This window comes from Corythoichthys intestinalis, chromosome 22 (assembly GCF_030265065.1).
Source record: "Corythoichthys intestinalis isolate RoL2023-P3 chromosome 22, ASM3026506v1, whole genome shotgun sequence".
Taxonomy (NCBI): domain Eukaryota; kingdom Metazoa; phylum Chordata; class Actinopteri; order Syngnathiformes; family Syngnathidae; genus Corythoichthys; species Corythoichthys intestinalis.
This window is the reverse complement of record NC_080416.1, coordinates 16,194,335-16,218,488: the sequence shown is the minus strand read 5'-3', so window position 1 is coordinate 16,218,488 and position 24,154 is coordinate 16,194,335. Positions and strand designations below refer to the sequence as shown.

General features: G+C 42.6%; 1 protein-coding gene across 5 annotated transcripts in view; it reads left to right on the top strand.

The window, feature by feature from the left end:
- Positions 1-24,154, top strand: part of nhsl3 (NHS like 3) — a 53,071-nt gene that overhangs the window by 14,229 nt on the left and 14,688 nt on the right. The window contains exon 1 of one of the 5 annotated variants that reach the window (XM_057827754.1): positions 4,733-5,540. The exons of the other annotated variants lie outside the window; for them this stretch is intronic. Coding sequence (XP_057683737.1) covers positions 5,426-5,540 — 115 coding nt within the window. The 5' untranslated portion in view covers positions 4,733-5,425. Of the gene's footprint in view, positions 1-4,732; positions 5,541-24,154 lie in introns of those variants that run through there. 5 annotated transcript variants of the gene reach the window in all.

The following is a 24,154-nucleotide window of genomic DNA, read 5'->3' as shown; positions in this document are numbered from 1 at the left end:
TCTTTCACTTTCCAAGTAAGAGTGATAGTATTCCTAAAACGTTTTACGCCTGTTGCAAACAAAGTGGCTGAACAAATCTGAACTAAAATAAAACACAGTCAGCAGAGGTGAGTAGTAACGCATTTACTTGAGTAACTTTTTGAGAAAAATTTACTTCTTTGTGTAATTTTACCACGCCAAAGTTTTTACTTGAGTAGATTTGTGAAGAAGAAACGCTACTCTTACTCCGCTATTTTGGGCTACAGTAGTCGTTACATTGTTCCTCTTTATTGTACACATTAGATTTAATTTGTTTTTTTTTTTTGCCATAGAAAAATATTAAGTATTTGACAATAGAGCGCTGCCCTCAACATGACTTAGAATTAGATTTTAACCTGTCTTCCAGTTTAATTTGGCACCGATTGACCACTGGAAACCTGAGATATGATCCTTTTAATTTCATTAGAAGAACTGTGACGGAACGATTCACTACTTCACTAATCAAACTGGGAACTATATTCTCCACTAAAGGTCACTCGTGCTCTCTGGACGAATGATGCTTCCTTTCTGTATATTTTTACCTCTCGCCGGAATTTCTTGAATAATTTCTTTGGTATAATGTGATCATGTAATATGTTACAGGACAGGATAATAATAACAGTTCATATAGCTAACTACTTTGTGCTAAGAAAAAAAAATAGCATTGTTTAAAAAAAAAAAATCCTACATCGAAAGCAGTTACTCACAATGTTACTCATTACTTGAGTATTTTTTTCATCAAATACCTTTTTCCTTGTACTTGAGTATATTTTTTGGATGACTACTGTTACATGAGTAATATTATTTTGAAGTAATGATACTCTTATTTGAGTAAAAATTTTGGTTACTCTACCCACCTCTGACAGTCAATGACACGGACCCACATTAAGTGCAGACAGCTAAGATGACCAGAAATGTGTTAACAGGTGCCATGCCGTTGGCTTTCCAAAACTGCAAAGATATTTAAAATCCGATTAGAATTCTCCATTAGATTTAATACTAAAATGATTAAAAACGATATGTAGGATAGAAAGACATTTACATTTCAAAAGTCCTTTGCAACCATCCTTCATTCAATTAAATTGACTTTTAACCATCATTTTTATCAATAGGAAGTCATCTTTTAGCAGTTGACGTGAAAGTTTTACTTACAAAAGCCCGTTCAAACACAACTTTAGGATGACAACCTTGAAGTGAAAGTTTCAAGGGTAAGAGTTTATTCAGATTAGATAATTTGGAGAAAAAAAACACATATTACCACTAGAGGGTGGTGGTTTTTCATTTTGAGACTGCAAGGAGTATCTGCTTTCAGGAGAACGTCACACGTTTGAAAACAAGGGCGTAGTTTTGCATAGGGACGGTTGGGACATAGCACTACCAACTTTTCAGGATGCTGAAATTGTCCCCACCAACTTTTAAGCAACCTTATATGCATTATATAATGAGTTCAGCTATACAGGTAATTCAGATTGCCTTCCCATATGTTGTAAGGATAGAATTGACCACATCATTATGAAGTGAGTTATTTTCATTATGTTCAATCGTACATTTACCCCTTTTCACTTGCTGAATGCGCCGGTTCACCCTCCCTCATGCTGCCTCCTCCACCCCCCTTTGAAGGGGAGGGATATTAGAAGTTTTTTTCGGCCAGCAGCAGCCTGTGTAAGTAATTTAAAAAGACGCCAGTGTTGTGGAGGTGCGAAACACACCACTAATTTTGATACTGAAAGCCCGACCTTCTGTTTTTGTTTATGAATGAGACCTTTTCTTGTAGGCACCGTCTAACTGTTTGCAATACTCTAACACACTTAATGTAATCATTCACGGAATAGTATCGTTTCTCGTATTTACTGTTTGACTGTTTGTATTAGTCTAATACACTCAATATAAAAGAAATAGCACTTATACCATAGTTTAAGGAAAACAAGCAGAATATAGGTCGTAAGAGATACATGACGCCTTCTTATCATGGAAGCCCATTGTGTGCGTCATGCAACTGACTGAGCAACTTTGACGCTGACGAGCCCACGCCTGCACCACCAACTTTCGCAATCAGTTCTCCCGGACAGTCCAGAACAAATGGCGGGACGACCTGTCCCAACACAAGGAACACTGGAGACCGCCTGATATCCAACTGATAACACGAATGCTAAAACTCCAAGAGCTAGTCTAACGCTGAGGTGGCAAAATCCACAACCCTCATTGGCCTGACAACAGTAACTCCCGAATCCTGTCCAATCCACAAACAGACAATAATCCCAAACAACGCCCAAACACACTCAATGCACAAACACTGTCATTTTTTCTCGGGAACCTTTTATTGACTTATCCTTGCCTGGGTCCCTCTGTGCTGTATGATTGCTGTCGACTCAGAATAAATTGTCAACTTGTGTTTTGAAGCCTTTTTCCAGCTTTCAACATGGAGTCAGTACAAGGGGTTAAGACTACGGTGAACGCGCGGAGTTTGTTTTTTTGGCTGGTTTGTCAGGGTCACGCTGGCCCGGGTTGGGTCCAGCGGTTCTGCTGGCGTGATTCCGGCAATCTGACTAAAAGGTCAGATTCCTTCATTTTCTACAGTTAACGTTAATTAAACTGTGAGAAATGTAGTGAACTCCACTGGAAACTATTGAACCAGAAAAATGTACGCAAGAAGCTGCTTAGAGAGAAATGGGTGCTGCATAACCTCTTATGTTGCTGCCACAACACAACACGCACACAACATAACTCATTTGCTCCCAAAAACGTATAAATACGTTCTATTTTTAATTGTTTCAGTGTCCCAAAGACGTATTTATAAGTCTTTTACTGTTTTTTTTTTTTTTTTTTTTTTTTTTTTTTACAAAGGACATCTCTGGGTTCTGATCCAATTTAGCTCCAAAGCACAAAGCTGAAAATCCATTTTAAAGCAATAAAACTGGCCGCTGGAGGGGAGTAGCGTATTTGGTAAGACCCGCAACCCGATTCAACAGGAATGAACAGCCGGGCCGCACGTCCGGGGCACCGGCGGAAGACGACCAAATGGAGAGCAACCTAGAGGACACCCGGGATGCCAGGCGCTGGACGACTGAGCAGAACGACGGGGACCACCAGTGCAGCGGACGATGCCGTTGAGTCCATGCTGCTCGCCGAGCAGAGACTCAAAATAATCCATCTTTATGAGAAAGGCGGCGATGAGGGAAAAGTTTACCCGGCTGTCGTGGCCACAACAGCGTCATCTGGTTAATGGTGTTATACTTATATAGCGCTTTTCCACCTTTCAAGGCGCTCAAAGCGCTTTACACTACATCGCCTTCTACCTACTGGTGACGCAGCACCAGGAGCAATGTGGTGTTCAGTATCTTGCTCAAGGATACTTAGGCGAGTTCATCAGGGCAGAGAATCAAACACACAACCTCTGGGTTGGAGGACAACTAGTCTACCACTGAGCCACACCATCCCCATCTCATCATTTCTCAGTTATGTGTAAATAATTTTTTACTTTGCTATCGAAAGCTCTATTTATCTTGTTGTGTATGTTATTTTGTAAAAGGAAACATTATTCAGATGTTTGGGATGTAACTAAAGCAAAAAATAGCTGTGTTAAAGTCAAAGTTATGTTTGAAATTTATGCTTTCACAAAGAGCTCAAGTTCTCTGTTTTATCACTAGAAATTGGAAAATTGCTCAAACTAAGCTATTTTCCAATGCTGATTTCTAAAGAATGGAAAAAGATATGAACTTACTTTTTTTCCAGCTGAAAGAAGAGAGTAATCTTTGTGGGTTCCATGTTTTTATAGCAATAGAACAGAATTTTCTGTGGGCCTTGCAAAATCAGTCAAAATCCAGTTAACCGGCCGAGAGCGATGGGCCTTGCTCCGGTGAAAATGGCTGGGAGTGAATGAGTTAACTAAGCACTGTCATTTTTTCTCTGGAACTTTGTTGACTTGTGATATGGTGACCTTGGATCCTTGCCTGGGTCCCTCTGTGCTGTATGATTGCTGTCGACTCAGAATAAATTGTCAACTTGTGTTTCTAAGCCTTTTTCCCGCTTCCAACATGGAGTCAGTACAAGGGGTTAAGTCTAAGGTGAACGCGCAGAGTTTGGCCTTTTGGCAGGTTTGTTGGGGTCGCGCTGGACCGGGTCATTGGACATCTGAATAATATTTTCCTTTTACAAAACAACGTAAATAACAAGACAAATAGAACTTTTGATAGCAAAGTAACAATTTATTTACACATAACTAACTGAGCGATGATGCTGTTGTAGCCGCAACTTTTCCCTCATCGCTGCCTGTCTCATAAAGACGGATTTTTATTTTTTTAGTCTCTGCGGGTCTGCTCGGCGAGCAGCATGGACTCAACAGCATCGTCCGCTGCACTGGTGGTCCCGGTCGTTCTGCTCGGTCATCCAGCGCCTGGCATCCCAGGCATCCTCTAGGTTGTTCTACTCGTTCGTCCGCCACCTGGCATCCTGGACGCCATTCGGTCGTCTTCGACCCCGTGCGCCCCCGCCGTTTGTTGTCGTTGAATCAGGTTGCGGGTCTTACCAAATGCGCTACTGCCCTCCAGTGGCCAGTTTTATTGCTTTAAAATGGATTTTCAGCTTTGTGCTTTGGAGATAAATTGAATCAGAATCCAGAGAGGTCTCATGTAAAAAAAAAAAAAAAAAAAAAAAAAAAGTAAAGGACATAAATACATCTTTGGGACACTGAAACAATTAAAAATAGAATGTAATTATACATTTTCTGGAGCAAATGAGTTAATGACTCATCCCAAGCAAAAAGTATACATGCAGGTTGTGCTGTTATATTATCCCTACCAATGTTGAGACCAAACCTAAGCCCTTGTTTGAAAGGCAACAAACTACGAACTAAACTAGTGCAAATCTCTCAATATGTCATTTTTCAGTCATGATGGGTACGTATAGGAATGCAATTGTATTATACAACACCAATTGAAAGGACATTCAAATTTCCAAAATGTGCTTATATGTTCTCCTCCTATATGAAATTAAATTGCAGCAATTCAAATGAGCACCTGTGGCAATGAGTTGAAACATCACTACCAATCATCTTCATCAACTTTCATTCCAGTCACACTTTGCCATTCTGACAGCTCCGTCAATGGCGTGAGGCGCTCTAGCCGCGGATGTAAATCATCTCGTGAGCTACGCGACAGCACAATCAGCTGTGAATGCTCCACTTTGGAGCAGCAGAGAATGGGAGGGGCACTTGCCTATTCCCACACACACACGCGCGCACACTTCATAGTGGATGCCGCCGTTTCTTCGGCAGCTGGATTCCAGTTGCTTGTGGATCACAAGCGTCAGTCAGCACTAAAAAGCGAAGACACTCAGGATTTTGGCCATATAACAATGGACGTAGTGGACAGCCTTTAGTCGGGGGGGCTTTAGGGAGTGCCCCCCAAAAATGGGGAACAGCGTGCAGAAACGGAAAAAGGTGGAGACGGAGAAAACGCTCCCTGCACTCTGGGAGAAACCAAAGGGCTTCTGGTTGATAGGACGCAAAGAAAAGCAGAGGACAGGTAATTAAATGATCAATTAAACATTTATGATCCACTAATTATCTTGTAATAATGTAAAATGTCACAAGAAGAGAACTGTGTGGGAATTGAGCTTCAAGTTAAGATCATGAAGTTGCAATGACCTGATTTCATTAGTCATCATTCGGCAAGCTTCCTGCTTATTACTCAAGTTTCTCTGTGTGTGTCAGGGGAACACAAAGCTTATCTTTTCCCATAGTGATGCCTGTGCTAATAGCTCTTCAAGCAACAACCAAGCACAGGATAAGCAGGTTTAACACAAGTGTTTGTGCTGATGCACAGATTGTCAGATAATGTGGCTTCATGTACTTTTTTCATCACAGTTTAGTTGCATCATTACAGCAGTGTTATTTGTGTATGACAAGTGTCAAATTTCAACAGACTAACCAGAAACATCGCCTGAATGACAGCTCATATCTCAAAATTCATAAACTGGGTCAGTTGTATCGCAAGATCAACGAGTTGTTTTTGGTGTAAACGGACTCTTTTTTTGAATCGGCGCACACAAGTCAAATATCGTTATCAAGGAAGAGCCAACATGTGCAGCGCACACAAATTAATGGGTTAAAAATCCCATCTCTGCATGTATCTTTGCCATTAATAATTCATAATAATAAAGTGGGTGATATTCATTCCATAGCAGCAATGGCCTTAATGGGCAAAGTGGATTTAAAGCAACATTGTGTTATGCTTTGACCTTAAAATAACGGCTCTGATTATGAGGCAACTGGCTTATAGTAAAGGGGTTGTTACCATGGTGACCCCGCATCACCTACTTTGGGGTTTTATAATGATTTTGTAACAAAGTTGTTGCAACAGTTGTAAAACCGTTGGATCGTAAATGATTATGTTTCACCTGGATTGGACAGCAAGCCAGTGAGTTTGTCTGAACAAAAGAAAATCATAATCATAAGAAAAAAAAAAAAAGGCATTGAGTACATTTTGGGACAAATTTGTGGCGGCGTGAAAACTTTATTTATTTATTTTTTATTTATTTATTTAACAGAAAGACACAACAAAACATAAGAAACAAGACATTACAATGAAACACAGCACAGTACAGTAAATTACTAAATTAAAAGTTGCTACAGGACTGGTTTACTTTCAGCACTGATTAAGGTGAGTTTTGAAGGTTTGTAATGAAGGACACTCTCTGATGGCGAGTGGTGGACTGTTACAGATCTTACTGGCCTTTACAGAGATAGAGTTTTGACCAAAGGCTGTTTTTCTGAGTGGGACCTCACAGTCCCTTCTAGAGGAGGCACTGGTCCTGAGACCGCTGTGAGCCCTTTTTATTTTTATTTTTCATTTTTCTTATTTTTTTATTTTATTTTTTTAAAGTCCAACATGGGAGGATGTAATACCTTTTACAGCAGACAAGCCATTTTATTTTATTTATTTATTTTTTTTAATTCTCAAGGCTCAATAAATTGTACTTTTTAAAGATGTTACTATGCCGGAGGATTAGGGCCAAATAAAGGTGAGAGAGAGAGAGAAAAAAGGACTACGTGATTAAAGTCATACTGGTACTATGAGAAAAAAAAGTCAAATTATTACACAGGGTAAACCGCTGCGCACTTTACGTACATGTACCTTAGCGAAAGTGTTGGTAGCAAGGGTGTAGGTTTGGTCTCAACATTGGTAAGGACAATATAACAACATAACCTGCATGTACATTTTTGCAGGGGACAGGACATTAATAAAACCAAACAGATTGGATGAATGGGGGTCAGGGCTACATTTCTCACAACTAATAGGTGAAATGATCAATGCAAAATAAATCTGTACTGACCTCTACTAACTTTCATATGCATTGGTTCAGTTGATACACTGTTCGATTCAAATCTTTGTTTTCAAAAACTAAAAAAGAAAACATTTTGAAAACTTCCATAATAAATGTCTGGATTATATTAGCAAAAATTGCAAGAGTTGAACATAAATTATACTCACATACACAATAAATACAAAACTTGTTCATCATCTCTTAACTATCCAGGAATGCAAAAAAAACATACATTTGTCTTAAGACCACTCAACATTGCCTCTCTAAATAAATAAATTAAATATAACTGAAAAAACGTCTTAGACGGGGAAAAACAAAAATAAATAAAAATTTAGCATTCTTTCAGGTAAAACACGACTGCTTTTGTCCACAAGCACAGCCAAATTAAAAACAAAAAAAGAAAAAAAAAGCTCCTTTGGGCCGCTTGAATACCACATAAATTAAATAAAAATGAAAATTAGGGAGGAGTGGGTAAAACTCGGTTCATTAACATTCCTCACGGTTTAATTAACATTAACAGTAAAAACAAACACATACAGGAAGACACTTCTCTCTATGCACCTTCCTACTTCAGTTTTGCAGGTTTGCAAATTCACAGTTTAATGTTATGCTATGTTAGACTTTCAGTAGCAAAATGAGTGATGTGTTCCCCACCTCCACAACACTGAAGTCTTCTTACATTACTTATAGTGGCTGCTGCTGGCCGAAAAAAATCTTCTAATATCCCTCCTCTTCGAAGGGGGCAGATGAGGCAGCATGTTGTCAACATGTCGTATTTCTCGCGAGACAGGGAGTGCGTGTGTGTGGTAAAGTCATCTGCCAATCAAACATGCATTTGGAGGATGGACAAGCACATTCAGCAAGGGAAAAGGGGTAAATGTAGGTCCGAACATAATGAAATAATTCACTTAATAATGGTAGGATCAGTTGTATCCTCACAACATATGGGAAGACAATCTAAATTACCTTTATAACTGAAGTCATTATTTAATGCCAATAAGGTTGCTTAAAAGTCGGTGGGGACAATTTGAGCATCCTGAAAAGCTGGTAGTGTTATGTCCCTAACGTCCCAATGAAAACCTACGCCCTTGGTTGGTTTGGTAGTCTATAAATCATTCTATTAATAATGATCTGATGTAGCTGAATAAACTGCAACTTACTTTACGTAGCGCTTTGCCTCCGTGGAAATCTACAATACTGGAAGTATCTTGTGTTTTAGAATCGGTTTGACAAATAACGAAAAGAAAATCCTTCATATTTTGGCTCGTCTACATCAAATCATTATCAATAGAATGATTCATAGGCTATCAACACTTCGTTGTAGCTCCCAGCTAAGTAGGACCTTTACGACATAAGTGACGTAATAGCGAATTGGAATAATATTGTGCATCTCCTGAGTCTATATTTTAGAATCTGCTTCATAAATAAGGAAATCCTTTATCTTTTGGCTTATCTACATCAATATATAATGAATAGATGGCTTTATACTGATGCTTCGTTGTAGCTCCCAGCTAAGGTACTGTACATGTATGTAAAGTGCTTAGCGGTTTACCCTATGTAATAATACGACTTTTTTTTCTTGTAGTACCAGTACGACTTTAATCTCGTAGTCCTTTTTTTCTTTCTCCTTTATTTGGCCCTAATGCTCTGTTGTATGTAACAAACATGGAATGACATTGGTTTCCTGGCAAAGGCCTTTAACAATTTTTTAGAGAGTGATTCTATGGTATTTCATTTAATTACACCTGCCAGTTGCCAACATGTAATGAAATATTCAAGGTGTGATAAAATCATTGAATGAATGAACAAACATTCTAGCAGCACCAAGTGTTATGAAAGGTCACATTTGTTTAAAATTGTTCAAGTTAAATTTCACTTTATTACATGTTCTTTTAATGTGGCTCTTAAAAGACAGTTTGGGATCAAGTGTCACTCCAAGGTACTTGAATTAAAGAGACAATTTGCAGTTCCTGTCCTCCCAAAAATATACCTTAATGTTTGATGTCCAAAAGGTTGCTTTGTGACATCATAGTTTTAGTTGTGTTCAGTAGTAGGCAAGACCTGTAAAGCCATTCATTCATAGGAATCATTCCTAACGTAAGAGCAGAGGCTACGTCTTGAATATTTTGTGCACTAGTGAAGATGACAGCATCATCAGCGTACATTTGAAATTCAACATTTACACATGAATTTAGCAAGTCATGGAAATACATGGAAAATAACAGTGTGCCAAGTATTGACCCCTGAGGCACGCCAACAAAGAGATGTAAAAATTTTGATGCGACACTGTTATTGCAGCCACACAGTTTCCTGAATTCAATAATAATATAATTTTATCCACTGAATTGCATCCAAAGAAACATTAAAATGGGTTAAATTACAATGAAGAATTTACACACTCACCTGAGCAACTGCATCCAGATCTTGCTGTAGTGCATAACAAACACGGTCACCGTTCAGGCAGAAACGATTCCACCCTTGGGGTCCGGATGTCAGCCCTATGCGCGGTCATTCATGCAACTTTTCCCAAATGTGGGCAATTTTCTGTTTATCTGCTCTACTTCCCTCCCTAAAACCACACAAAAAGAGAATGTTTTATTAACATGGAATTGTTGCTCGATGGTTTTCTGATGCAAAGTCCTTGACCTTGAATTCTTCACTTGTTGTCCTCCTCCAGTCTTACAGACTGATTTGTATTTAAGACCATGACGCAGACTACCTTTACCTATTGACTGTAAGAAAAACGTGACTTTAGGGAGCGTGAGTCTGCAGACAGAAGTAGGCCGGGTGAATGCAAAGAAGGAGGCTCTAGTCAGGGGAATACATTAGGAAGAGGAAAAAAATATGTGTACGACTCGAGAAGAAGGAGGCTGCGTAAAGATATCTCCGGCGTTTTCATTATGGTAGCGTCTTGTGTACGGGTGTGATATTCTATATTCCGTCTACCCCGCTGGGTTAGGCTCCTCCTTAAGCCTTTGGAATAGTGTAAAGTGAGGCTAAGACGCCAGCTTTGAAGAACCCATTCATTGCTGGCTGCTGTCAAAGTGGTCGACTCCCTGTGGAGAGCCAGGCAGATCAAGAGAAGAATTTTTCATTTGGGCCAAACAGTAACAGGAATTGTTGTTTTTAAGATTCTGCAGAGATACATGCACACATTTTATTCAACTCTAGTTTGTCATTTGGGAACTATCATTGCCGTTTGTTTATATGAAAATCCTCAACTTACTTCAACATAGTGGCTGTGTTCTTTGCTGGAACTCCAAAACAGCAGGGGGCAGCATCAAAGGGGGAAAAACAAAGGAAGTAGGCAAGGGTCAATTACATGCAGTTACATTTTCGGCCACCAGGGGGGCTATGTGGCCAAAAATGTCATTGCATTTAATTGACTTTCCAATACGGTATATGAATTTAAAATTGACTTTGCCGGTAAAATGCTATCTATAAAAGTTGTAAAGCAATAACACAAACAACAAAAATGAATGAAATTAACTGTTTTTTTGTTGTTTGTTTGTTTTTTTAAATTGTTATGAATGGCAAGCCGTTAATGTGGATCCAAAAGACAGACCAGGAGATCAGTAAAGTAAATGTTTGTATTTAATAAGTACAACAAAGGGAGCATGCTAACAAACGCGAGTTTAATAAGTACAACAAAGGGAGCACGCTAACAAACGCGAGTTTAACAAGTACAACTAAGAGAGCACGCTAACAAACGCGAGTTTAACAAGTACAACTAAGAGAGCACGCTAGAATGCATGAATATAACAGAATACAAGAATCTAACTACAAAGCCCAAAAGAGCACTAACGTAAAGATGATCAAACCAAAATACGACCATAGAACGTCGGGAAACTCGAAGGCTGACGATGAACACACAGGCGGTAAGCAAGGCAAGTAGCAAGCAGTAATCCGACACTTGCAGATGGTGACAGGCTGGTGTGTCACGTTACCCCGCCCAGCTGGCTCAATCAGGTGCTGAATACAGGAAAATGAACTGAGAATACAAACAATCATGACATAAATAATGGGTCAAAAATTAATTTTCGAACAGATCATGTGACTAGCACCTTAGAGACGGTTTCTTTTGCTTAGCCAAAACCACCTCAGGATAGAGGAAACAAGATGGATATATGTATTTTTTTTCAAACCTAAGCTTTCAAAAGTGACAACAACTACTTAGCGAGAACCAGGGAATGAAGATGTGGCCCATGAAACGCCTGACACTGCCAAAATGGTGAGCGAAATTTAAGTTTGTCCAACTAAAGACGCTAATTGTACAACAGAGCCACAACCAGGCGTACCTTATTCAATGGACGATGTCCTTGGCCAAAAGCATAGCTGTCCTCAGCAGCCTGATTTAGAATTCCCCTTAAAAAATGTTGGGAAACAAAGAAACGCTCATTTTTAAAGTATGATTAATAATATTCCTGGCTGGAATATTCAGTCAAAAAGGATGCCTTCTCCTGTTTTACCTGCCGCCATTTTCAAACTCACCACGGTGAGGATTCGTTTCGCAAGGGTGTGAGTCACTGGAAAAACTTGGGATTAAATTGGAAATCTCCACGGAACGCAAAAATTGGCGCACATGCTCACACACGCACACGCACACCAACATGCACATAGCTGAGATGCCTGTATTTTCGAGCATGGGGTAAGCTACTAACTGAGCATATACACTATCTCAAGTTAATTTAATCAACATCTTTTGCCACTCCTGCCACAAAAGTCAAACTCCGCCTATGCCCTCTGCAATAATGTTTTACATGATGATTTGCCCTCCTCCTCTAAGCTGCGGCCATCTGTAAGTTTTCTGTAGTCGAAGTATTCCTATACCAGCAATTTTGTTTTCTTCGATGGGGGAAAAAGTTCAGGGGTTTCACCTCCTCCAGCCATCGTGTTGCACAGCTGACTCACTGACACTGAGCAACAACCGCTGTGGGAGGGTTGAGCCGAACAGCTGGAAGCGAGGGATTTCTCCATGCATTTTTGGGACATAAAAAAGAGCCAATACCTTAGGGCAGGGGTTTTCAACCCAGTCCTCAAGGCACACTGTGGGTCCTGGTTTTTGTTCCAGCCGATCCAGCAGAGACAGTTGAACCAATGAGGCTTCTGCTAAAACAAGCCACACCTGACTGCAATCAACTGATTGCACTTGTAAAACACCAGATTGGGGAAAAAGTGTTGTCATCTTGTTTGGTAAGAATGAAATCCTGCACCCACAGTGTGCCTTAGTGGAATAGGTTGGGAACCCCTGCCTTAGGGACGGTATGATGGAAAAAAATTTTGAAACCTTGACGTTTTCAGACCATGGTATACCTTGAAACCGGTAATCGGCACATGTCTAAAAGGAAGCGCTAACTCTATGTCGCTTTTTAGTCTTCACTGGTCTCCTATACTATATAATTTAATAATAATTAATTCATCACAACACAAATTTTGTAGTTATCATAATAATGATGCTAAATGGGACTAGAAGCCATGGTGCCATTCAGTCGTTAGGATTGAATGTTTCTGTGTCTTCACTATAAAAGGAGTCGTTGTTGGCCAGATCGCTGGCTTCCTGCATTACCAGCTAAATTCAATTAAGACGTCATACCATACTGTTAACACACACACATAAGACTGTGGAATCATACTATTTACTGTTCAACAACAGATTTTTTTTTTTTTTTAATCTAAGTTTTAGTTTTATGAAATTATAGCTTTAATGCCATAAATAGCATGATGAAAATGTCCATAAAAATATTAGCCTAATATTAGCTTTTTTTCCCAGCAAAACTTCAAATTTACTTATATGAAATTGCGTATTCTTTAACGCAAGTAAAACTTTTATATTTACTTTAAGTAACATTTACTTACTTTTTTTTTTTTTAACCTGTCATGTTCTGCTGCTTAGACATGAATAGGAATCTGAGTGTCCTAATAGCCTGAACAGTCTTAATGTATCACATGGGAGTTTGATACACTCCCATTGTGGATTTTCATTATGTTTTATTTATTTGGAGAAAGCCATTAGCATGGAAAGGGTAATGGGGGGGACGAAAAGGAAGGAAGCAGACAGAAGAGGAGAAGAACAAACAACAACATGAAAGACATTGTTACACGCCTATGCTACCTATCAACATATTGGTGCTATCGTCAGCTAATTACGAGTATTTCCCGAGAAATATTGCAACATTGTTTTCGATAAAAAATGTATAACTCAAAAGTCATTTAGTATATTCATGTTAACCAGCAAAATGATTACCTAAAAAAAAATCTCATGTTGACATTTTTCTTACATAATTAAAACATTGCTACATAATAATATAGCCCTATGATGCCTGACCCCAGAAATTAATTTAGCCTTATGATGCCTGACCCCAGAAATAATTCAACAGAAAACTTTTTTTTTTTTTTTTTAATTTGGAAGCTTTATCCGTCCACTAGGTAATTTTTCAGTTTCAGTCAGGATTCGCGCTAAAGCGTTCACATCGACTTCAGTTTTTATAATGAAAGTGGGAAGTGACGTATGCGGTAAAGCAGTCAGCACATTTGTAGTGTTTTTTGTGTGGCAGGGTTCCTGCCACCCTCCTCAAATTTAGTGCTGGTGAAAGCGATACAGACCCCCTCAAAATATAAAAGAGGTGTCATTCAAATAGTTGTCAGTCGAAATATCACAAATATTATGACAATATTTGATAAAGGTTGTAAAGTTACCTAGTGTTGCTTTAAAGTTACCTAGTGTTGCTTTAAAAATGAAATACTGTATATGTATATATATTTTTTTTTGAAAAAACATTATTAATTTGCATATACTGTAACCTAACTATAAGCCACCACCCACCAAATTTGACCGTAAAACGGCATTTGTTCATAGATAAGCCACACCAGACTATAAGTCGCAGCTGTCCTCACTGTATTATGGGATATTTACACCAAAAGATATAAACCGGTAAGACTTAATTTGACAGCGGCATCATATGACTGTCATGAAGCTTTCAACCAATCGGATGCAAAGTTACATTGTTTCAAGAAGCTTCATTTGGCCATCACTGATCCTTTGGGGGAGAAAATCAAACTCTGCTGTCACCTGCTGCCAACACTGTTGTTGTCCACCATGCCTCCTAGCATGTATTGCAGCGCTACAGATGTAAATAACAATCAGAATTCATGTTCTGTGCTAATTATTTCTTCACAGTTCCAGTTGTTTCATTATTTGCTAGTTATGGTATTTGGTAAAACTTTTATTTGACAGTGGCGCCATAAGACAGTCATTAGACAATCATAATAATGATATGACACTGTCATGAGCATTAATGAATGCTTATAGTAGATTTTCATTTAGTGTTATCCGGCAAATTATTTCACTTTTGAAAGGATGTAAAAGATCCGAGCTGGACACAAATGGAGTTAGCGACATAATTTGCCAGATGATAATGCCCATGATATTATGTCATAATGGTGACGGTCTTAAGACGCCGTTGTGAAATATAATGTTACCTATTAACCCAAATAAATCAACAAATAAGCTACACTGGACTATAAGACGCAGGATTCAAAATGAAGGAAAAAAGCAGCGGCTTAAAGTCAGAAAATTACGGTACGTTTTGAAATTTATTTCATAAATGATAGATTAAGCATTACATGCAGTTCTCATGGTAAATCAAATATAAAGTGAGAATGAACACAAAGTTTTTTACTGTAATGAGGTCCAGAAATGCTCGTATCGAATGTGATATATCTGGCAATATAAGGTTAGTCCTTCGTATATTTTGTTTTCCCCCAGGGCGGTGGAAATACTGTACTAGAACAGAGTAAATTTGCAAACCCATTCAGAAAAAAATGATCTTCTGCTTTACACAAGTTTCTAGCCTGAAGAACCTTAGGAATTCGGTTGAACAATCCGTATATTCAGTCATGGCAATGAGGAGGTCAGGACATGTTGCCTCCGTATTGGCGAGGTCACAGTAGGCTACCGAATATCTGTGACAAGCAGATGGTTCTTCAGCCTTTGGCAGCACAGCAGCCAAAATCACACCGCTGCCATTTTCCATGCCTTTCCCGTTTTTTTTTTTTTTTTTTAGACACTGAAATATTTTCAAATAATTCACGTATTATTGATTTAAACTGTCTCACACAAGTCTAGCACATTGTCATTTTTCTTAGCACTTCTTAACACGTTTTCAACATGTCCTATTAGTTTAGTGAAGTCCTAGAGACGAATTACGATGTGGAAGAGGTGTCACTGCAATACTTGGATGGCGTGCAAATTTAATTTGGACATTTTTTTTTTCGTAGGCAGACAGCAAACGTGTATGTGATGTTGAATGTGGTGGACACAAGGCCGCATCTATTCCATCTTAATGCGTTTGGCGTGATTCGGCTGACACGTAAACTTAAAGCTGGGGCTGATTCCTCGGCTTATATCGTGATACTGAAGTAAAAGTGTTGAAAATTCATGTTGTGGCTCCCCCTTGGCAAAAAGGTGCTTGTACAGAAGCTTTGACAGAAATACAGCTTGAAGTCAATTTGCAGGATAGGGCTTGCCTGACTTGACCTCTGTAGCAGAAGCTGCAGGTCTATCATTAACTCATCAATCCTCCTAAATGAGTCCATTCATCAGTGCTTTTAAAAATAACCCGTGCGCAACATGGAACTTATTTCGACAGAGGCAGGAAGCTCCTGAGGGTAAAGCTCTTCCCCTTGTCATTTCACCAGGGTCGCCTGAGGGACTCGATTGCATGAAACTGTTGAGAATCCTATCACAGTTTCCACATCTTATAGGATTCCAAGCCTCTAATGCCATCACCAATGCTGTTCTCAGCCACTAGGGGGCAAATTAGAATCCTAGTTAATGACTGCTGTGGTAAATTAGTGATGTATGGACTAAAGTTTTGCTGTATTCATGGTCTGTTCAGCTTCAGCTCAGTGGCCTGTTGCTAATAGTGAGAGTGATGGGGATTTTTTTCTCTCTTACCTTAAATGACGTACACAAACGCACATACACACAAAACGATAAACACACAAACACAACCCAAACAACACAACACAGAACCACTCACAAAACATAACCCACAAATATTCAAAAAAACATCAACATGCAACAAAAGAAATGCACAAAAACAAACAACGCAAAAAGAACCATGTCATATAAACAACACATACAAAAACACCACAGACACTATAAAGCGCAACACACAATCAACAATGTAAACACACAAAATACAAACGATCCAAAATATACTGCAAATGCAAACTATGCTAGACACAAACGTACAGATACACAAACATGCAGACAATACATGTTCCAACAAAAACATTGACAAAAAAAACACACAAAAACGCACATAAAGTACAACACACAAAAAATGCATCACAACTCAAGACGCAAACACAACAACAAAAAAGCAAGACACAAACATACAATTACTGTACATGACTCTAAACCAGAGTTGTTTTCGCCAACGATGACGAAAACAAACATATTTTGTCAACAAACTTTTTTTATGACGATGACGAGACGATAACGAGCTAAAAACGTGCTTAGGGGGACTAAAACATAACGAGACGAATGCCAGTTTTTGTCTGACGAGACGAAAGCGAAGCGAAAATGCGCAATCGTTTCTGTTACGTGTTCACAATGTGTGACATTTTATATGTACTTAGCCTGCATTGTAGCAGGGACTGGTTGTGTCACTCATTTGACGTGCTGCGCCCCCGAACTCGCCACTCTCCTCTCCTCACTATGTTAGGTTTTGTGTTTGGTTTCTCCTTGTGTGACTTGTCCTGTGATTACCCATTGCTCTCACCTGTGTGTGTTTTCCCAGTGTATTCTGCAATCTGCATCCACCTGTGTTACCCAGCTGTTCCTTGTCTCGTTATCCCTTGTCTGCTTGTGTGTATATATGCTCCCATTTTCTGTTCACTCCTTGCTGCGTCATTGTCTATGTCTATGTCCGTCTCTGCCAAACTTCAAGTCCGTTCCAAGCCCTCGTGTACCAGTCCCTCTGATTTAAGTAAGTTTTGTTTTAATCTTGCCCTTTGATCCCCAGTGGTTTTGTTTGTACTTTGTGTTTTTGTTAGTTATAATTAAAACGTTTTTTGAGTTCATTGCCTTCTGCCTCCTGCCTTGCATTTTGTTTCCTGCGTTTGGGTCCACACACACCTGCCTGCCCAGCATTCCCTGACAGAATGACGCAGCCACTAGTGGACCCGGCGGGAAACAACCGGCACCGGCATGCTCGCCGACGGCTTTCTGCCCGTTCCCCCGATTTTGTGTTCCCTCGGCATATATTTTTGGACTCTGATTCTGACTCCGACCTGGATTTTGATTTCACGCCCTCTGTTTCCCCTGGTAATTTTTCTTTCCACCCGTCGCACTTGGTGTCCCGTTCTGAAATCTTGGCCAAAGACTCCTACCTGGGATCCCGTTGGGCCATCTATCGGGGACCCCCCCCGGGGTGGTCTGCGGGGACGCCCAGGCTCACTGCGGCCTAATGGGGCTATTCTGCCGCCCCTGCCACCTGAAGGCACTCAGCAAAAGCCTCGGCGTGGCCGTCAACGCCGACGGCGCGCGGCAGTGCTGACGTCGTGGGTTCCCGAAGCTTCCGCGCCGACTCTCCGCAGTCAAGTGGCTCCCGCGCCGACTCTCCGCAGTCAAGTGGCTCCCGCGCCGACTCCCCGCAGTCAAGTGGCTCCCGCGCCGACTCCCCGCAGTCAAGTGGCTCCCGCGCCGACTCCCCGCAGTCAAGTGGCTCCCGCGCCGACTCCCCGCAGTCAAGTGGCTCCCGCGCCGACTCCCCGCAGTCAAGTGGCTCCCGCGCCGACTCCCCGCAGTCAAGTGGCTCCCGCGCCGACTCCCCGCAGTCAAGTGGCTCCCGCGCCGACTCCCCGCAGTCAAGTGGCTCCCGCGCCGACTCCCCGCAGTCAAGTGGCTCCCGCGCCGACTCCCCGCAGTCAAGTGGCTCCCGCGCCGACTCCCCGCAGTCAAGTGGCTCCCGCGCCGACTCCCCGCAGTCAAGTGGCTCCCGCGCCGACTCCCCGCAGTCAAGTGGCTCCCGCGCCGACTCCCCGCAGTCAAGTGGCTCCCTCGCCGACTCCCCGCAGTCAAGTGGCTCCCGCGCCGACTCCCCGCAGTCAAGTGGCTCCCGCGCCGACTCCCCGCAGTCAAGTGGCTCCCGCGCCGACTCCCCGCAGTCAAGTGGCTCCCGCGCCGACTCCCCGCAGTCAAGTGGCTCCCGCGCCGACTCCCCGCAGTCAAGTGGCTCCCGCGCCGACTCCCCGCAGTCAAGTGGCTCCCGCGCCGACTCCCCGCAGTCAAGTGGCTCCCGCGCCGACTCTCCGCAGTCAAGTGGCTCCCGCGCCGACTCCCCGCAGTCTTGTTCTCCCGCCAGCAGTCTCCTGCGACTCCGCTGCTGTTCCGCCAGCAGTCTCCTGCGACTCCGCTGCTGTTCCGCCAGCAGTCTCCTGCGACGCCGCTGCTGTTCCGCCAGCAGCCTCCTGCGACGCCGCTGCTGTTCCGCCAGCAGCCTCCTGCGACGCCGCTGCTGTTCCGCCAGCAGCCTCATGCGACGCCGCTGCTGTTCCGCCAGCAGCCTCCTGCGACGCCGCTGCTGTTCCGCCAGCAGCCTCCTGCGACGCCGCTGCTGTTCCGCCAGCAGCCTCCTGCGACGCCGCTGCTGCTCCGCCAGCAGCCTCCTGCGACTCCGCTGCTGCTCCGCCAGCAGTCTCCTGCGACTCCGCTGCTGCTCCGCCAGCAGTCTCCTGCGACTCCGCTGCTGCTCCGCCAGCAGTCTCCTGCGACTCCGCTGCTGCTCCGCCAGCAGTCTCCTACGACACCGCTGCTGTCCCGCCAGCAGACGACACCGCTGCTGTCCCGCCAGCAGACGACACCGCTGCTGTCCCGCCAGCAGACGACACCGCTGCTGTCCCGCCAGCAGACGACGACGACGACTCCGACTCCGACTCTGTTCCTGGTCCGCACGACGACGACGACGACGACTCCGACTCCGTTCCTGGTCCGCACGACGACGACGACGACGACTCCGACTCCGTTCCTGGTCCGCACGACGACTCCGACTCTGTTCCTGGTCCGCACGACGACTCCGACTCTGTTCCTGGTCCGCACGACGACTCCGACTCTGTTCCTGGTCCGCACGACGACTCCGACTCCGACGCTGTTCCTGGTCCGCACGACGACTCCGACTCCGACTCTGTTCCTGGTACGCACGACGACTCCGACTCTGTTCCTGGTACGCACGACGACTCCGACTCTGTTCCTGGTCCGCACGACGACTCCGACTCTGTTCCTGGTCCGCACGACGACTCAGACTCTGTTCCTGGTCCGCACGAGGACTCCGACTCCGTTCCTGGGCCGCACGACGACTCCGACTCCGTTCCTGGGCCGCACGACGACTCCGACTCCGTTCCTGGGCCGCACGACGACTCCGACTCCGTTCCTGGGCCGCACGACGACGCCGACTCCGTTCCTGGGCCGCACGACGACTCCGACTCCGTTCCTGACCCTCGCCCCGATGATGCTGCTCCCCGTTTCCTGCCAAAACGTGGCGGTATGGACAACCGAGCACTACCTCGTCGGGGACGCCCGCCTGATCTGCCTGTGCGGTCGCCCAATGTCTGGCGCCCCGGGCGCCCTCCCGATCGACCCGTGCGATCGGCCCACGTCTGGCGTCCTGGACGCCCGCCTGACTGGCCGTGACGGGCTGGTGTTGCTCCCTCCTCCGAGCAACCTTCTGACTTTTTGTTTCCTCGGGACGTCTGGGATCCGTCCCTTGAGGGGGGGGTACTGTTAGGTTTTGTGTTTGGTTTCTCCTTGTGTGACTTGTCCTGTGATTACCCATTGCTCTCACCTGTGTGTGTTTTCCCAGTGTATTCTGCAATCTGCATCCACCTGTGTTACCCAGCTGTTCCTTGTCTCGTTATCCCTTGTCTGCTTGTGTGTATATATGCTCCCATTTTCTGTTCACTCCTTGCTGCGTCATTGTCTATGTCTATGTCCGTCTCTGCCAAACTTCAAGTCCGTTCCAAGCCCTCGTGTACCAGTCCCTCTGATTTAAGTAAGTTTTGTTTTAATCTTGCCCTTTGATCCCCAGTGGTTTTGTTTGTACTTTGTGTTTTTGTTAGTTATAATTAAAACGTTTTTTGAGTTCATTGCCTTCTGCCTCCTGCCTTGCATTTTGTTTCCTGCGTTTGGGTCCACACACACCTGCCTGCCCAGCATTCCCTGACACACTAGGCTTGCACACACGGTAAGATTTGTTTTATCATCTTGGCCAGAGAGAATATGCAATGTTGATTTAGCTTTTAAAGGTCTGTGCTGAGTGATCATCACACACTAAATGTAACCCGGAGAGTTAGCATTGTATTCGCGTTCTCATTAGCATTAGCATTTAGCGTGGCGAGCGTCCTCTTAAACTCTCAGGCAACTTTTTTTTTTTTTTTTTAACAGAGTTCGTGGCGTCCAGGTAAGTATAATTAATTGAAAATAAAGTACTGTTTTCCTGTTGAGGTTGTATTATCACCAAGTTGGCGTTGTCCTTGTAGATGCGACAAAATGTGCTCGTCCGTCAATGTTGATTCGAAATAGTTGGAAACCTTTTTTTATCTATTTATTTTCGGGGTATTTTTTAAAAATATATTTATTTTTTAATTTTACAGACGAAAACATTTTTAGTTAACATTGACTAAAACTAGACGGAATTATGGGTAGTTTACATGTTGACGGTGCAACACCAAGATGCAACAATTGTGTTGGGGAATGACGTTGTCTTTAATGGTAATGACGAAAACAGAAGGCGAAGACGCAAACATTTGATTCCAGCCTCCAAAGCGGAACGATTAGATTGCAGGGATTGCTCCGCAACCATATGCATGGAACGCTCTCGCTCCGATGACAACGGCACTCGTACACATAAATTTGGGTGTGCCAGTCACTCTTAGTAAACATTCAAAATAGCAAACATGGTGGATCGGCGGCTTTAATTGACTATTTTTGTAATGTTAATTTAAACGGATTAAAAAAATTTTTTTTTAAAAACACATGAGCGCTATTGTTTCGAGTTTTTTTTTTTTTATTGCCAAGCAATGTCATACAATCATTTAAACTTGTAAAGAACAGCAAACGTACAAGAAATAGGAGAGAAAAATTAAAATATACAAGAAAAATCGTGAATAAAACCGCATAATAAAACATTGGTTGGAAAAAAAAAAAAAAAACGCTTGCTTGAGTGGGCGGGTATGTGGTCTTCCGGTCTGAGGAGGTTGGTGTTGGTTGGTGTTGGTGTTATACTTATATAGCGCTTTTCCACCTTTGTTAAAGAAGTGCATCATTGGCTCTCGCCCTGCAAAACTGCACTGCTCTCTAGGGCCTGGCATGAATACTACATCGTTTTCAAGCGGAATTGCGACATCGTTTAAATGGAGACAGAACCATGTAAGTGCAAACATGAAATTTGTCGTATTCTTGGAGCGTCACCATGTAAACGGTCGCTTAGTCTTGAGTTTTCGTCAACAAAAACTAGACGAAGACAAACACATTTTGAGATGACTAAAATATGACTAATAAATACTATCATCCAAAAGACGAAGACGAAATTTAAAAGGGCTGCCAAAAACAACACAGCCATAAACACACGTACCAATAATTCGACAAACAACATAAAGACACACAACAAACACACTATACTAGAACCACAAAACTCAATACACAAGCACACCAGACACAAATAACTGCGCATAAAATCACACAGAGGTATCGTTATTGTTTGTCCCCTTTGCCCTTATTTGTATTCCATGTCTGCTGTGGCAAGCTTGAGTTATGAGACCTCTCCAACGAGAAGCACTCGACTATTAAACAGGGAGATGCAGTCCAGCCTCTACACACGAACAGGAAATATCCCACAGGATATGTGTATCTTGTTACACTCTGCTCTACTTCAGAGATGTGAGGGCACATCCACAGAAAGAAAATAAACATTGTTGAACTGTGCGGGTAAACCTAATGTTGTGGCCTCGATTCAGAAACTTAAGGGAAAAATAACAGTGATTTACCGTAATTTTCGGTCTTGAAGGCGCATCTGACTATACACCGCCACCCACAAAATTTGACACAAAAGCGACATTTGTTCATAGATAAGCCGCACTGGACTATAAGCCGCAGCTGTCCTCACTGGATTATGGGAAATTTACACCAAAAGATATTAACTGGTAACACTTTATTTGACAGCGGCATCATACGACTGTCATAAGGCCAAATGAACCACTATGAAGCTTTGAACAAATTGGCTGCAAAACTTCATTACTTCAAGAAGCTTCATGTGGCCATCACTGCTCCCTTGAGGGAGACAGTCAACCTCTGCTGCCACCTGCTGTCAACACCGTTGTCATCCAACATGCCTCCTAGCATGCATTGCTGCACTACAAATGTAAATAACAATCAAAATGCATGTTCCGTGCTAATTATTTCCTTAGTTACTGTTCCAGTGGTTTTCTTAATAACTCGTTATGGTATTTGGCAAAACTTTGACAGTGGCACCATGAGACTCATAAGACCATCATAATTACGACGACACTGCCATGAGCATTAATAAATGCTCATGACATATCATTTTGTGTCATCCGGCAAATTGTGAATGGTCTTATGGCAGTCTTATGACGCCTCTGTCAAATTAAGTGTTACCTATTAACCCAATAAATCAAGAATTAAGATGCACTGGACTATAAGCCGCAGCCTTCAAAATAAGGGAAAAAAGTAGCGGTTTATAGTCCAAAAATTACGGTACCTTCATTAGCTGTCGTCGCTGGTTTCCACGGTGATAAAAGCACGCTCATATTTCATTATCATATCTGCAAAAGATAAAATGAAGTTGTTTTTGTCACAATAAAGTGAAAACTAATTGGTCTGTGAGTTCTTTTAGTTCACTGGTTCTATTTCATCCCTGCTGACCACCAGAGGCGGTGCTGTAAGTAATACAGCAAATAATAATTCCAACGAAGTCACCTGTGACCCCAGGTTCACCCCCGGCAAAGGTTAAACTTCCGGTGTCAACCGAATTCCAGTCCTTACAGAACCTTCTCGTGTGGGCTCGAGGATTCTGCATGACGGAATGCTCTGGTGCTCATTCGGGATTCATAAAACCGTAGTTACCTACGTAACTTTCGTTTTCATACCTGGGAGTCAAGCTATGCACAAATGTAATGTAATGATCAAGTTTCAGTGCCAATGACAGCAATAGATGTCAAATTCAAGTGCGCAACTTAGGAGGGTGCTGGGGGTTCGACCGCACCCAGGCCTCTAGGGGGCCCGGTTTGCAGGTGTAAAGTGGGCATGCTTTCGCGAGGGGAGGGTCAAATAGAAACGTAAGACGATGCGCGGAGTTGTAATATAGTGTTTAAACCGACACTAGGTAACTTCAAATCTTTATAAAATATTTTCATAAAATTGGTGATGATATGTCGACTAACAACTAGTTGAATGACACTTCTTTTATATCTTGAGGGAGTCTGTATCTCATTCACCGGCACTAATTAACTTTGAGGAGCCACTTCCTCCTTTCCCCATTCATTATAAAGACGGAAATCGATGCAAATGCTTTCGCACGAATTCTGTTAAGATGGCAGAGCAACAAAAGAGACAAAAAGTTTTGTCTGAGGAGGAAAAAAGGGAGGCTCAGGCTACCAGGATATATAGAATAAACAGTGGCCCGGCTTTCATTCGCTGGTGTGACACCCCCCCTTCCTTCCTTCCTCCCCCCAATCTCGTCAGCATTGACGAGTTTGGTTGTCGGGGGAGGGGGGGTTTAGCCATAATAAGCCA